Source organism: Micromys minutus (genome assembly GCF_963924665.1).
Source record: "Micromys minutus genome assembly, chromosome: 9".
In the NCBI taxonomy this organism is placed as follows: domain Eukaryota; kingdom Metazoa; phylum Chordata; class Mammalia; order Rodentia; family Muridae; genus Micromys; species Micromys minutus.
In genome coordinates, this window is record NC_137978.1 from 26,757,598 (window position 1) to 26,771,620 (window position 14,023).

At 46.2% G+C, this 14,023-nt stretch overlaps 1 protein-coding gene across 2 annotated transcripts in view; it reads left to right on the forward strand.

The window, feature by feature from the left end:
- Positions 1-4,079: 4,079 nt before the first annotated feature.
- YIPF1 (Yip1 domain family member 1) overlaps positions 4,080-14,023 on the forward strand; it is a 34,582-nt gene continuing 24,638 nt past the window's right edge. For both annotated transcript variants that reach the window (XM_080920847.1, XM_080920846.1), the window contains exons 1-3: positions 4,080-4,178; positions 5,465-5,544; positions 9,519-9,682. In XM_080920847.1, the coding sequence (XP_080776973.1) occupies positions 5,514-5,544; positions 9,519-9,682 (195 nt within the window). In that variant the 5' untranslated portion in view covers positions 4,080-4,178; positions 5,465-5,513. The remainder of the gene's footprint in view (positions 4,179-5,464; positions 5,545-9,518; positions 9,683-14,023) is intronic.

Below are 14,023 nucleotides of genomic sequence, written 5' to 3' on the forward strand. Positions count from 1 at the left end.
TTAGGGTTTCCATTGCTGTAAAGAGACACCATGACAAAGCCAACTCTTATAAAGGACAACATTTAATTGGGGCTGACTTACAGGTTCAGAGATTCAGTCCATTATCATCATGGTAGGAACATGGAGGAGCTGAGAGCTCTACATCTTTAGCCAAAAGAAACCAGGAGCATACTGTCTCTCACATGGCTAGAAGTGTCTCAAAAGCCCACCTCTGGGCTGGAGAGATGACTCAGCAGTTAAGAGCTGACTGTTCTTCCAGAAGTCCTGAGTTCAATTCCCAGCAACCACATGATGGCTCCCAATATCTGTAATGAGATCTGATGCTCTCTTCTGGTGTGTCTGAAGATAGCTACAGTGTGTGTGTGTATATATATATATATATATATATATATATATATATATATATATATATATATGATAAATCTTTTTTAAAAGCCCACCCCTACAGTGACACACTTCCTCCAACAAGGCCACACCTTCTAATAGTGCCACTCTCTAGGTCAAACATATTCAAACTCACATCCTGATTTTGTTTTTCTTAATTATTATTATGACGAATTTGAGGTCTTTTTCTGCTCCACATAAACTCAAGAATCAATTTGTGGACACTGTATGTGGTGGTTTGAATATGCTTGGCCCATGGGAAGTGGCACTATTAGGAGGTGTGGCCTTGTTGGAGGAAGTGTATCACTGTTGGGTAGACTTTGAGGTCCTGTGCTCAAACTCTACCCAGTGCGGAGGAGACCCTCTTCCTGGATGCCTGTTGAAGACTCTCCTCTGGCTGCCTGTGGACCAAGATGTAGAACTTTTGGCTCCTTCAGCACCATGTCTGCATGATGCCATGTTTCTCACCATGATCATAATGGACTGAACCTCTGAAACTGTAAGCTAACCCCACAATTAAGTGTTTGCCTTAATAAGAGTTGCCTTGGTCATGGTGTCTCTTCACAGCAATGGAAACCCTAACTAAGACATTGTATCGCAGCATAACTTGTTGGGTGTAGCTCTGGGTTGTGTTGAGTCTATAAATCTACACGAGAAGAATGAAGATCTTGGCTGTATTGGATCTTCCTATGTGTGAACATGGAAGACTCATTGGTTTATCAGGTCTTCTTTGGTTTCTTTTGTCAGAGTTTTGTAGATCTTGTCCACATATCTTTAGATTCATACTAAGATGTTTTACTTTTGGAATGCTAATATAAATAGCATTATGCTTTACATTTGATTATTCAGCCATTCACTAATCTTCATTGTCAATGGACAGAATCTAAGATCACCTGGGGAGGGGGGCCTCCAAACCTTCCTGTTGCATTAAATGAGGTAAGAAGATTTGTCCACTGTGGGTGGTACCATTCCCTAGGCAGAGATCCAGGACTGTAAAATGGAGAAAGGAAGCTGAACAGCAACATGCATTCACTTCTTTCTCCTTGACTATGGTTGCAGTGTGACCAACTGCCTCAAGTCCCTGCTTCCTTAACATGATGGACTGTGACCTTGAACTGTGAAACAGAATAAACCCTTTCTCCTTTACATTTGCACTTGGTTGGGTATTTAGTCATAGCAATGATATAAGTAACAAATACACACACACACACACACACACACACACACACACACCTACACACCTACACTCAGTGATATCCCCAGTCCAAGTATGTCTACAAGCATGGGGACACAAGTGTGAATAAGAGAGAGAGAGAGAGAGAGAGAGAGAGAGAGAGAGAGAGAGAGGTCTGGATATGGTTATGTGTTCCCCTAACCCCTGCATTGTAGGTGGGGTAGAGTTAGGCTCCCCAGAAGCTATCTAGCCAGTCTAGTCAAAATAATGAGTTCCTAGTTCAGTGAGAAACTCGTTCGTAAAAAAATAAGGTAGGAAATGACAGAATATGCCTAATGTCCAATTCTGGCCCAGTGCTAGCTATGGGATATTGCCCTTCCAGTTATTCAAGGTGGAGTCCTGTGATGGTTTGCACATGTGCCATTAGAAGGTGTTGAAGGAAGTGTTTCACTCTGGGGGTGGGCTTGGAGTCATTCCTCCTAGCTGCCTGAGGATGCTCAGTCTGTTCCTGGCTTCCTTTGGATGAAGATGCAGAACTCTCAGCAGCTTCTTCTGCACCATGTCTGTCTGGATGCTGCCATGCTCTTGTCTTGATGATAAAGGACTGCACCTCTGAATCTGTAAGTCAGCCTCAATTAAATGTTGTCATTTATAAGACTTGCCTTGGTCATGGTATCTGTTCACAGCAATAAAACCCTAACTAAGACAGGTCCCCACAGAAACCCAGGGACAAAACAGCCACTGTCATTGCTCATGGTCACTGCCCAGAGACAGCTGATAAGACCCTCTGCTGAAGCCACCATGCATAGGGAGCAGTGTAAATCAGGAAGAGAGGTTCGCCATCTCAGGTGTGCATCACGAAGGGCATTTGGCTGCTCAGTCCTTCCGTGTATTTAAAAGCTCCAGAAAGCACCTGTAGGCATCTGTGTGAGGAGAGATGCATGGGTTCACCAACTGTTGACTCCAATGGTCAAGAATTTGCCCTCTAGGCATTAACCCTCTCCTCTGCATGTCTGGGAGGCACCAGCCTCGGTCCTAGGTAGTTTTTGTAGAGCCCCATGATCTGTGGGTGAAGAAGCAAGGCTTGATGCAGAAGATGGGAATCCCATAGCATGGGTTTGGGGTGACCTTTGCTCAGATAGATAGCTGGAATAAGATCAGTGGGGCGAGGTCAGCAGCAGGTGGGTGTGAGAACAAGGAGGTGCTGTGTATGCTTGCAAGGCTGAAGTCATAAGCTGATGCTCATCCCTGACATTTACCAAAAGTGTTCAGCACACAGTCTGAGCCTGGTTTTTCCTTTCTACAGCAGAGGCAACCCCCTTCAAGTTTGCAACATTGTTCTGAGAGTCAGCAGTCCTTCATACACAAAGTCCCTTCATATGACTTAAAATGACGAACATGTGCTATTACACCTAGCTGCTTGCCAGTTAGGAAAACAGTATCTGGCTGGAGAGATGGCTTGGGGGTTAAGAGCACTGACTGCTCTTCCAGAGGTCCTGAGTTCCCAGCAACCATATGGTGGCTCACAACCATCTGTAATGAGATCTGATGTACTCACATACATAAAATAAATGAATAAATAAATAAATCTTTTTTAAAAAGAAAAGAAAACATTATCAATCATGATTAATCATTGGAGTATTTTAGAAGTCAAATGGAAGTACCCTGTGGGTGAGGCTAAAGACACTGGTCCCTTTGTATGAACTGTGACTCAAGTGTCTACTGTTTACACTGCTCCCAGACAGCAAGAACTGTCTAAGGTCCCTTTCAGTCCATGTCAGAGTACTGTGAACAGTAACTGTATGGTACCACCTTGGCTGATACTGGCCACCCAGAGACTAGAATAATTCCAGGTCTTTTTGTTCTCAAAGTGTTCGCAGGCTTGCAAAGATGAGCCAACAGAATTCAGGCAAGCATTGCCAAAGCAGGGGTAACCAGGGGATTAGTAGAGCAACAGGAATCCCAGGGGAGAAGGTAGAGTCCTCCATGGGTAGGAGGAGGCAGTTTCCCAAGCTTGGAGGAGCTCATAGACTTAAACCAGGCGCAGGCAGGAAGCAGGTCACAAGGTAGCTCGCCAGAGTATTCCAATGTTGTTGAGTCCGGCTGTTTTCGAGATGACTGTTAGACACCTAGGTGGTACAGCTGAGGGGCCAGCCCCATGTGAACAGTGACAAGAGGTCTCCTTTTATTTACAAGCCACCTGCTATGGAGTCTTCCTTGCTGGTTAAGTTTTCAAGGCCAGAGAAACCCGGAACTGGTGACTTTTTTTTTTCCCCTCTTTTTCTCAATTAATTTTCATTTTTCTATTTGCATAAGAAAAACGAATAAACCCGAGTTCCCGAGAATCCGCCCTCCTTCGCCTGTCCCTTTAAGACCACAGAGAGGGGCGGGACGCGGCTCCAGAGCTGCTCAGTGCTCGGGTGTCATCCGTGTTTTCGCAGTCCTCGCTGGGTGACCGCGTTTGCTTTAAGAGAGGGGGCGGTGCTCTGCCCGGAGGAGGCGGAGAAATCCAACGCCCTCCCCCGGATCTCCGGCTTCCGGGCCCCGGCTGACCAGCTAGCAGTGCAGAGCATCACAGGCCCCCAGCCTTTCCTGGACGGCTGGACCCTTTCCCTGCGAGGTGAGGGCGTCAGGACTTCTGCGCCACATGGGGATTCTCCTACGTGCCCAGGCCTCTGCTGCTCAAGCATTTCCCCACTAAATCCTGTCTGTGTTTCTCCGGGTCCCTGACTGCAGGGTCGCTAATAGTCAAGCGCTACGAATTGCCTGGTGCTTCGCTAAGCGCCTCTTACATGCACTACCTTATAGAATGGTCCAGACACCATCATGAACCCATTTTACAGATGAGGAGGCTCCGAGGAGCACACACACAGCAGAGAAGCAACAGAATAGGGACTCAAACCCAGGTCTGTCTGACCCCAGGGTCTGGGACCTTAAACCAGCTGCACTGGAATGCTTTTTCCATCACCTCTCCTAAATCCTAGGCCCCCTTTCCATTTTCTTGTATCTCCAGGCTGCACCTGGTCCCTAAAACGTTCACACAGCGGCGAGTGTTCCCTGCAACCAGTCTCTTTGTTGATATGGGTCTTCTTCTAACTCTTAGAATAACCTAAAACTTCCTCAGTCTCCTGCCTCCATCTCCTAGGTGCTGGGATTGCAGGCTTGCACCAGATTTTGCAGGTCCTGAGTATTGAACCCAGGACTTTGTGCATGCTAGGCAAGCATTCACATGAGCTACAGCACCAGCGTTTGGTTCCTTTAGTCTGTCCAGTGCTGCTCTGGATGGTTCTTACCTGCATTAGGTAGATTCTGCTCTGCACCGATGTGATCACAGGCTGGGCTCAACACTCACGGAGCCCTGAGTGCTTCTAGACTTCCTGTGTTTAGTTACATACACTATTCCCAGTCTCAGTTGCCTTATTCCCCGGCTCACTCCCTTTCTTTAACTCAGTGAGACTGCTCAGCTCTACACAGGCTTTCTTCCTGAGCTATATTAAGTAGCAAGCTGTATGACCTGCGATAGTTGTATACACGATCAATCCCCGCAGAGCGAGCAGGCAAGTATGTGCTGGGGTGGGGTGGGGGGGATTGCCCAGCAGGTAAAGGCGGCTGTCCTCAAGCATGGTCAGAGTCCCATTCCGGGTCCCTCAAGGTGGAAGGAAAGAACTGACTACCATAGCCACAAAAGATAAAGAAATGTAATATCATTTTTAATTTCTGAGACAGGGTCTCACTATGTAGAGCAGGCTAGCCTTAAACTTATAGAGAGCTGCCTGCCTCTGGCTCCACAGTTTGGGGGTTAAAGGCATGGGTTACCACCACAGATGGCTCTAAAAATTGTTTTACTATGAATTCCTTTTTGTTCCATTTTCCTAAGCTTACTTTTTTGTTTGTTTTTTGTTTTAGACCCCTGAAAAGTTTCTTCCTGACCTTTGGGAGAAGAGCCTGGGACTGAATGGCAGCTGTAGATGACCTGCAGTTTGAAGGTACGGTAGGCGGGTACCCACCTTTATCTTGTGACCCCAGCTTCCTCTGCCACAGCAGCAGATTTTCCTACTGACACACACCTTAAAGGATTTTACTTCCAGCATCTTGGTAAGAGACTGTTGGGCACACCCAGGTTTTCCTGCTTTGCTTATTTTTCTCACAGAGCTCTTCTGATGGGCAGCGGGCATCATAAACTAGGATAAGGCAGTTTTCTCCTGTTTTCTAACTACTTGCTGTGCAGACACCGTTGTAAACACAGGCAGCAACTCATGTAATCTTTCTCATGTCAGGTTTTCTAATGTAATCATTCTGGTTGTCTTTTCAGTAAGGAAATGGAGGCACAGAAAAAAAATGGAGCTATCTGCCTAGGAGTCACACTGTTAATAAACCAGACAGCCATCACTGGAACCTGGGCAGTGTGACATCACAGACTCTCCACTGTCTGAGGAAGATTTGATGTTAACATAGAAATAACTTGTTGGGCAAATACTGTCACAACCATAATTCTCCATCTTGTCTTAGACCACCCATAAGAACACTTGCACTGGGAAAACTCTCCAGTATAGATTCTCATTCCCAGTAGCTATCCACACTGTGTAACTACCAACTGCCTGTAAATCCAGTTCAGGGGATCTGACGCCCCTTCTGGTCTCCACAGGCACTACACACAGGTAGCCATATACTCTCCAGCCCTACACATACACATGCATAATAATAAATTAAGCACCTGCCTGTCCTTCACCTCCTCTCTCCATTCCATTAGGTACAAAGTCACCTTCCCCACGGTCACCTAAATGAAAACACTGCCTTCCATGGGCACCTTGCTTCCCCTCTCACTGGAAAACCAGGGTCTACTGCCTATTTTTCATCTTCCATTTGTAGCTCATGGCCTTTTCCACTCTTACCTGCCACACTAGGCTTGTGACGTAATAGACACCCAGTTTAGGACTTTTGCACTGTTTTCTAATTCCAGGGTGTCTTTCCTCAGATCTTGCTTCCTTGACCATGCTATCTAAAAGCACAGTGCGAGGACTTGCAAGTGTTGTGAACAGCGTTTGCAAAGCCCCTTGAGTGGTGGGAGAAGATAGCTCCTTTTTTTTTTTTCTCCTCAAAGGACTGTGATCTATATCATACATAGGGCAGCAGAGGTTGTTGGCTCAAGTCAACATGAGAGGAGGCAGGCAATGATGAACTTGAGACTATAGAATGGGTAAGGACATGCTGGGGAGATGGCTCAGTGGTTAGAGCACTGACTGCTCTTCCAGAGGTCCTGAGTTCAATTCCCAGCAACCACATGGTGACTCACAACCATCTGTAATGGGGTCTGATTCCCTCTTCAGGTGTGTCTGAGACAGCTACAATGTATATAATACATAAATAAATCTTTAAAAAGAAATGGCTAGGGACGTTGGCTTCAGAGAAGAGCACATGGTCCTTGGGGTGGCATGGAAGGCTGTCCTGAGGAAGATGGTAGACGAGAAGACGGGGTTCAGGTGCCTTCAGGCAGAAGTCATTGTGCTAGGGAAAGATGGAAGTAAAAGATGCCTTCAGAGAGGCCAGGATGCAGAGGCAGAGAGCGTTACTGTTGCAAGAGATACCTCCAGATGGTGTCTGTGTCTGCCAGCATGCACATGCTTCCTTCTCTGCCCCTGTGTAGCATTTATGGCCATTCTTATTGGGCATTTTTATCAGATTTAGTCCCTGACCCCATCAACTCAGTGAGCTGTATCTTCCATCGGGCCCTTCTGACCTCATGCTTGCACAGTGACTCTCTGTCCCCTCCGCTTCCTGGTGCCTTTTCACTAAAAGTGGTGCTTTTGAAACATGGGTAACTTAAGTGGGTTTCCCTTCATGTGACTCCTTTGACAGCGTTGTGATCATCTTTTAAAAGTCAGTGCCCTGTCTGCCAATACACAGTAGTTAGGACTTGTATAATTTCCCAAGGTCTTTGTGGGTAGGTATTGTCTGCAGTGTTTAGGTGAAGAATCAGACTCAAAGACATGGAATAATTTCTCAAAGGACCAGGGTCATGCATGGTTGGGGTTATTATTATTATTACTATTTATTCTAGGTTTTTCAAGTCAGGGTTTCTTCATGTAGCTCTAGATGTCCTGGAACTCTATTTGTAGACAAGTCTGGCTTCAAATTCAGAGATCCACTTGCCTCTGCCTCCCAGTGCAGGGACTAATGGTGTATGTCATCAGGCCTAGCATATGATTGGAGTCTTAACTGAAACAGAAGGTCATCTCATGCTCTTAAGCCCCAAAGGTTGCCTTGGTTTTCTGCATAAAGTATTCATGGACCTGTGGGGACAGTAAGAGCTGAGCTAAGCCCCACCCCACTGCTGGAACCTGTGAGTTACAGTGTGTTTTAAAGCCACGGATACTGGTGCTCTCTGGGGTCTTCAGAGGTTCAAAAGTAAGCTGCTAGATGTGGCAGTGCCTACCTGTAATCTCAGCATTCAAGAAGCAGAGGTGTGAGAATCTCAGGTTCAAGACCGGCCTGGGCTATGTAATAAGATCCTGTCTCAGAGGAAAACGAAGAAGAAGGATTTCAGTGCTGTCCTGAGTTTTCTTCACCACAGCTAGTCAACGCGTTGGGGATGCTCAGTGGCAGACACTGTTGGTGGAGGTTAATAAGGAAAGTTCTTCTCTAGAAGCAATTTAATAGTAGAGCCCAAAAGCCTTAAAACTCTGACCTAGGGCCAGCGAGATGACTTGGTGGATCAGAGTGTCTGCCTCAGAATAAAGAAGGGAATAATGTACATATGCAAGCACACACGTGCAGATGATTACACGCTACACTCACACACATACACACACATACCTTCACACATACACACTGTCACACACACTCACACACATACACACAGGTGACTTGATGGTTACACCGATTAGTGGCCATCTTAAGACACACACACACTCACACACACACACACTCATACATTCTCACACACACATACTCACACACAGACACACACACACACACATACTCATACACTCTCACACACACTCACACACATACACAGGTGACTTGATGGTTGCACTGATTAGTGGCCATCTTGAGACTGGAGCCCCCATACTCTTTTACTTTTCTTTCTTTTATTCACACACACTCTCTCTGCTCATTTGTTTACTTATATTTCAGGTTAGCATGGAAAGTAATTGGTTCACATGGCATCTTCATATGTATATGTGATAGTGTGTTCTTCCCCATAGTGCCTCCATTAGAAAGAAGCTTTGTCTTTGCTGTCATCTCTTGTGTATTTCAGAAACTATTACAGTACAAAAGTCCTTGTTTCTATACAGTCGCCAGCAGACAAAGCCGGTTCTTGAACTGTTTCTTAGATGTGAGCACACCCAAGAACAGAGGGTACTCTGGGCTGAGGAAAGTGTCCGTTTTGTGAGGGAGTAGCCATCACTGACATGAATCTCACTGTGCAGAGAAAGGAAGCTCACCAGGACACTCCTAGTGCTTGCCTTCCTGTGATGGAGCTAAGTGATTCTTCTTCCGTTATTTCCACGTTTTGCTTTTTGGTCCCGGTGGTGTCTATGGTGATAAGGACTTGCCTGAATCAGAGATTTTCAGATGGATCAGGTACCCTACTGAAGACTACTTAGTACCCAGTACCCTACTGAAGACTACTTAGTACTCAGTACTTATACTCAGTACTTATACTCAGTACCCTACTGAAGACTACTTAGATCATCCTCCTGGTTCCCCTCCTCGCTGTACTGTGTGCACAGGTGGATCCTGAGTCGAACCCTCCTGCTTTAGCCTCCCTGGTGCTGAGGTAAGGTTCATGGCAGAGCTGAGGTAGTGAGCAGCATGAGGACTGGAAGCCAGGTCGCTAGGCATGCTGGGAGAGTGCTCTACCACTGATGTGTGTCTCCAGCGCCAGAGCTTTCAGTGTAAAGCATCCAGCGATCAGTGTAGGAGGGTTTCTAGTTCTTTCTGCTTTGCTTCATTTCAGAGTTTGGTGATGGAGCCACGCTGCTGGCAGCAAACCCAGATGCTACCACGATAAACATGGAGGACCCCAGTGTATCATTCAGACACCAACCCAGGCCCCCTGGGAGCTTGGGGAGAGAAGAGGATGAGGAGCTGCTGGGGAACAATGACTCTGATGAGACTGAGGTTCGAACTCACCTTCCAGTGTCTGCCCTTTTGCTTTTCTCAGAGCTCAAGAGCCCAGGCACTTAACTCATTCGGTGCATGGCAGGTACAGTGCCAGGCAGTGGTGACACCAAGGTATATGACACATGATCTCACTTTGGGGCCGGGAAACAGGTAAACAGATCATTCCTCATGAGAAGCTCATGTGTGTGTGTGTGTGTGTGTGTGAGCTCCACAGAGACATGGAGGCCTCCATCTGATTGGGTGGCGTACAAATCAAGTATGTCTTTAAGACCATGGGCACAGGGTTGGGGTGTGTGGGGGGAGTAGTATGCCTTCAGTAGTCCACACATTGAATTATGCCCACAGCCCACGAGAGGAGCACTCTCTCTGTGTGTAGTAGTGACTTCGCTGTGCAGCTCTTGGGCACTGTCATCAGCTATGTGGGTCTTTTGTCACAAGTAGGATAAGGAATCAGACTGATTCATTCTGAAGTGAAGGGGAAGAGTCTGTTCCGGAAAAGACATCCCGAAGGCTGCAGAGCACCGGGGTCAGAGAAGTGAGCAGCAGGCTCCTCTACAGGGAGAACAGCCAGGAGCAAGGGCTTCATCTCGTCCGGAGGAAACGGACTTGAGAACTTGAGTGTATGTGTTCTCTAGGAGAGGGCGGAAACTCAGACTCCGTTCATGGCTCAACACTTGCTTCACCGTGCAGTGCAGCTTTACTATAGCCATGTAACGAAGCTCCTGGAGGCCTGCATGGTGGCATACACCGGAAATAAGGCACTCCAGAGGACGAGGCGTGATGATTGAGAGTTCAAGGCCAGCTTGTACTACGTAGTGAGATGCTATCTCAAGTATACAGGAGCAAAACGAACACAGTCTAGGGACAGTACTGTCCTTGGTCAGAACAAGTAGCAACTAGAATGAACCAGTTTGCCCTTAGCTTCCTGGTCTTACTTTCGTTTTCTTGCTTGTAGGCAGGCCACTTGCAGTTCCCCGCCTCACCTCTCTTCTTAAAGGTTTCTGAGGCCCAGTGGCCTTTTGTCTCTCTGTTGAAATTGCCTGGACCCAGCACTTGAATATTAACTTTAGGTGGGATACTTGTAACATAGAAACACAAACCTGGCCAAAATGTTTACAGAGGCAAGGACTGGAGATGAGTTACTAACAAAATGGTAGCTATTTGAGGGCCTGCCTAAGGTAAGAGTCAAGACAGGAACAGGGCAGTTTTCACTGCTGACCAAGGGGCCTTTGGGTATATGAAATAGTTCCTTAAAAGAACAAAGTGGGCTGGAGAGAAATGACTTAGCCATTAAAAGTTAGTGTGGTGGTTTAAGTATACATGGACCATAGGGTGTGGTACTGTAGGAGGTGTGTGGCCTTGTTGGAGGAAGTGTGTCACTATAGGAGTGGGCTTTGAAGCTCCACCCAATATGGAAGAGTCGGTCGTCTTCTGGTTTGCATTTGGAGCAATATGTAGAAGCCAGCCCCTCCAACTATGCCTACGTGCATGCTGCCATGATGATAATGGTGGACTGAATCTTAAAACCAGTAAGACAGCCCCAGCTAAATGTCCTTTATAAGAGTTGCCTTGGTCATGGTGTCTCTTCACAGCAATGGAAACCCTTGCTAAGACAGAAGTTGGTACCAGGGACTGTACCATGCTTTTGTTTGGAAGAATGTGGGTTTTGGGACTTTGGACTTGAACGGCAGTGGAATGAATGCTTTACATGGGGCTTCATGGGCTGTCCTAGTAGGAATATGGAAGACGTTGTTGCTGGGTATGATTTGAATTGTGCAGACCTGGCCCAAGAGGTTTCAGAGAAGAAAAATTTTAGCTTGTGGCTGAGAGACTGTTGTGATATTTTGGTGAAGAATGTGGCTGCTTTGTGCCCCTGTCCTAAGAGTCTGCCTGAGGCTAAGGTGAAGAGAGTCAGATTAATTGCATTGAAAAAGGAGGTCTCAAAACAACCCAGTTTAGATTCTGCTGTGGTTTACCTTCACAAAGAGCATTTTGAGGAAGTGTAGCAAGAGAAAAAAAGAGGAAAAATACAAAGTAGAATAGAAGGACTGCAGGAGGTGCCGTGGAGTCCAGGAAATAAACAAGTCAGGGGCGTGGTGACTGCGGGGCAGGATCCCACCCAGCTAAGCTTATTGTTTATATACTAGCTGTTGACCTAGGAACACGTAGAACGTGTTAGGGGTTATTACTTGGTCTTCGTTCTCATTTGGACTTTTAATCTGGAATGAACTGCAGTCCAGAATTGGGTGGTATGCACTTTTGAATGGATCTTGAGGAACTGTGGCCTTGAAAAGTTTAGGCCCAGTCATTGTGGTACACACCTTTAATCCCAGTACATAGAGGCATGCAGTTCTCTGAGTCTAAGACCAGCCTGTTACAGAGTAAGTTCCAGATAAAGGAAAGCTGAAGTCCAGGTGTGTGGTGGTGCACGCCTTTAATCCCAGCAGTACGGAGACAGAGCCGTACAGCTCTGAGTTCAAGGTCAGTCTACAGAGCAAGTTCCAGGACAGCAAGTTTAGGCAGTGAAGGAGTTGGAAAAACTGAAAACTGGTAATAATATACTAGAACAAAGGGGCCATGTTCTAGCTCCAGCAAGCAGCAGAACTCAGCAGCTTTAGCCGTGTGGATTTGCTTTAGAGTCAAGAATAGAAAGGACTACTGGGACAACTGATGTGTTAGCTGGAGCTAAGAAATTATCGGTGATTAAGAAAAGAAGCATCAGGTGAAATCTTCTGGGAAGTGTTTTCTGAGAGCACAAAGAAGCTGTGTTACAGAGATAGCCAAGGTTGTGACTCCTCCTTCAGCTGGACCTGGTAGTGTGTAAGAATCACCAAAGGGTACTGGTTTTAAAGGTATGAAAAGATCATGGAGAGCAGCTGAGGCACTGAGGCCATGGAAGGCCATTGGTTAAAGTACAGCCTCAATTGCAGTTGATAGCCTAGAAGTGAAGGGGTCATGCAAAGATGCTGAAACTCGGCACGGTGAACAGAGCCTATGAGAGGCTATTGGCGAAGCCTAGTTGCAGCAGAAGACTCCAGTGAATTGGAGATGCTCGTACACCAAGAATCGCATCAGCAGTGGAGTGGATCAACTGGAGCCTAGACTGCTACAGAGAGCAGAGCTGGAGAAGTGACCCAAGATCTGGACCCCACTCTATAGACTTAAAGACCTTTGTAGTTATTGGCTCCAGATAATTAAAGTGTAGTCCTGAAGGAGACACAAAGTTATTTTATATTATTGAAAATATTTGTATCAAAATAACACTGGCAGTTTGCTAAGAGGAGTTGGTAGTCCATCTGTGGAAGAACTGGTGGAACTGGGAATCTGAGCATTTCATGGCTGTAGATTAAAGTCACAGAGAGGTGGCCTGCTGGGATCAGTCAGCTTCTCACTGACCACTGTGACCCACTGGTGTCCTTTTTGAGCAGATCCTGTAATAAACAGCCGACATCACTCTGGGCCCATTTTGTGTGTGTGTGTGTGTGTGTGTGTGTGTGTATATATATATATATATATATATATATATATATATATATATCCCTGGTTGGTTTGGAACTCTCTCTGTAGATCAGGCTGGCCTGCAACTTGCAGATCTGTCTGTCTCTGCCTTCCTAGTTCTGGGACTAAAGTTATGCACTTCCACGAGTGAGAACAAACCAGGAACAACATCCATCACAAGTTACTTGGAGACCTGAACAGGAAAACTGTACTTTGCAGGTTCAGGGTTCTGTTTGCAGTTAAGACCATTAAGAGTAAGTGCCTGTTGTCTTGTGTAAAGTCCTTGCAAGTTCAGGTTTCTATTGAAATTAAGAGTAAGTTCTTGCTTCTTAGATCTGATGTAAACTGCTTGCAACCCATTCCCATAATGCATAGCACTACCCTTACTCCTTCCCTTACATTGTATCTTCCTAACAGTGGATAACAGTCAACACTCTCCTCTGAACACCTTATCTCTCCTATTAAAGGGACTTCAAGAGGCCAGCAGGGACTGCTCTGGCAATTGTGGCAATTGTGACAACTAGCTATCCAGGCCTGAGTGCACCCCAAAATACAGCTTGATTGAATCGGACAACCGTGGACTGTAATCTCAGATTTAACACATGGCCATAGTCAGTCCCTATTAGATTTGGTTTTGGTTTTTTTGTTTTTTCTCACTGATTTAAACATCGCTAAGTTTTTCATTCTTTGACTGTGCCTCCCTGTGTCTCAGCCTGAGAAGGTGACCCACAATGCCCTTTTCCTCTTTAATGTTGAGGTTGGTTGAGGCTCCTCAAGGGCTATGAGAAGCTCCTTGGCTCCTTTAATCTTTGTCTTTTGCTGTTCTGCTAGGCTATATTC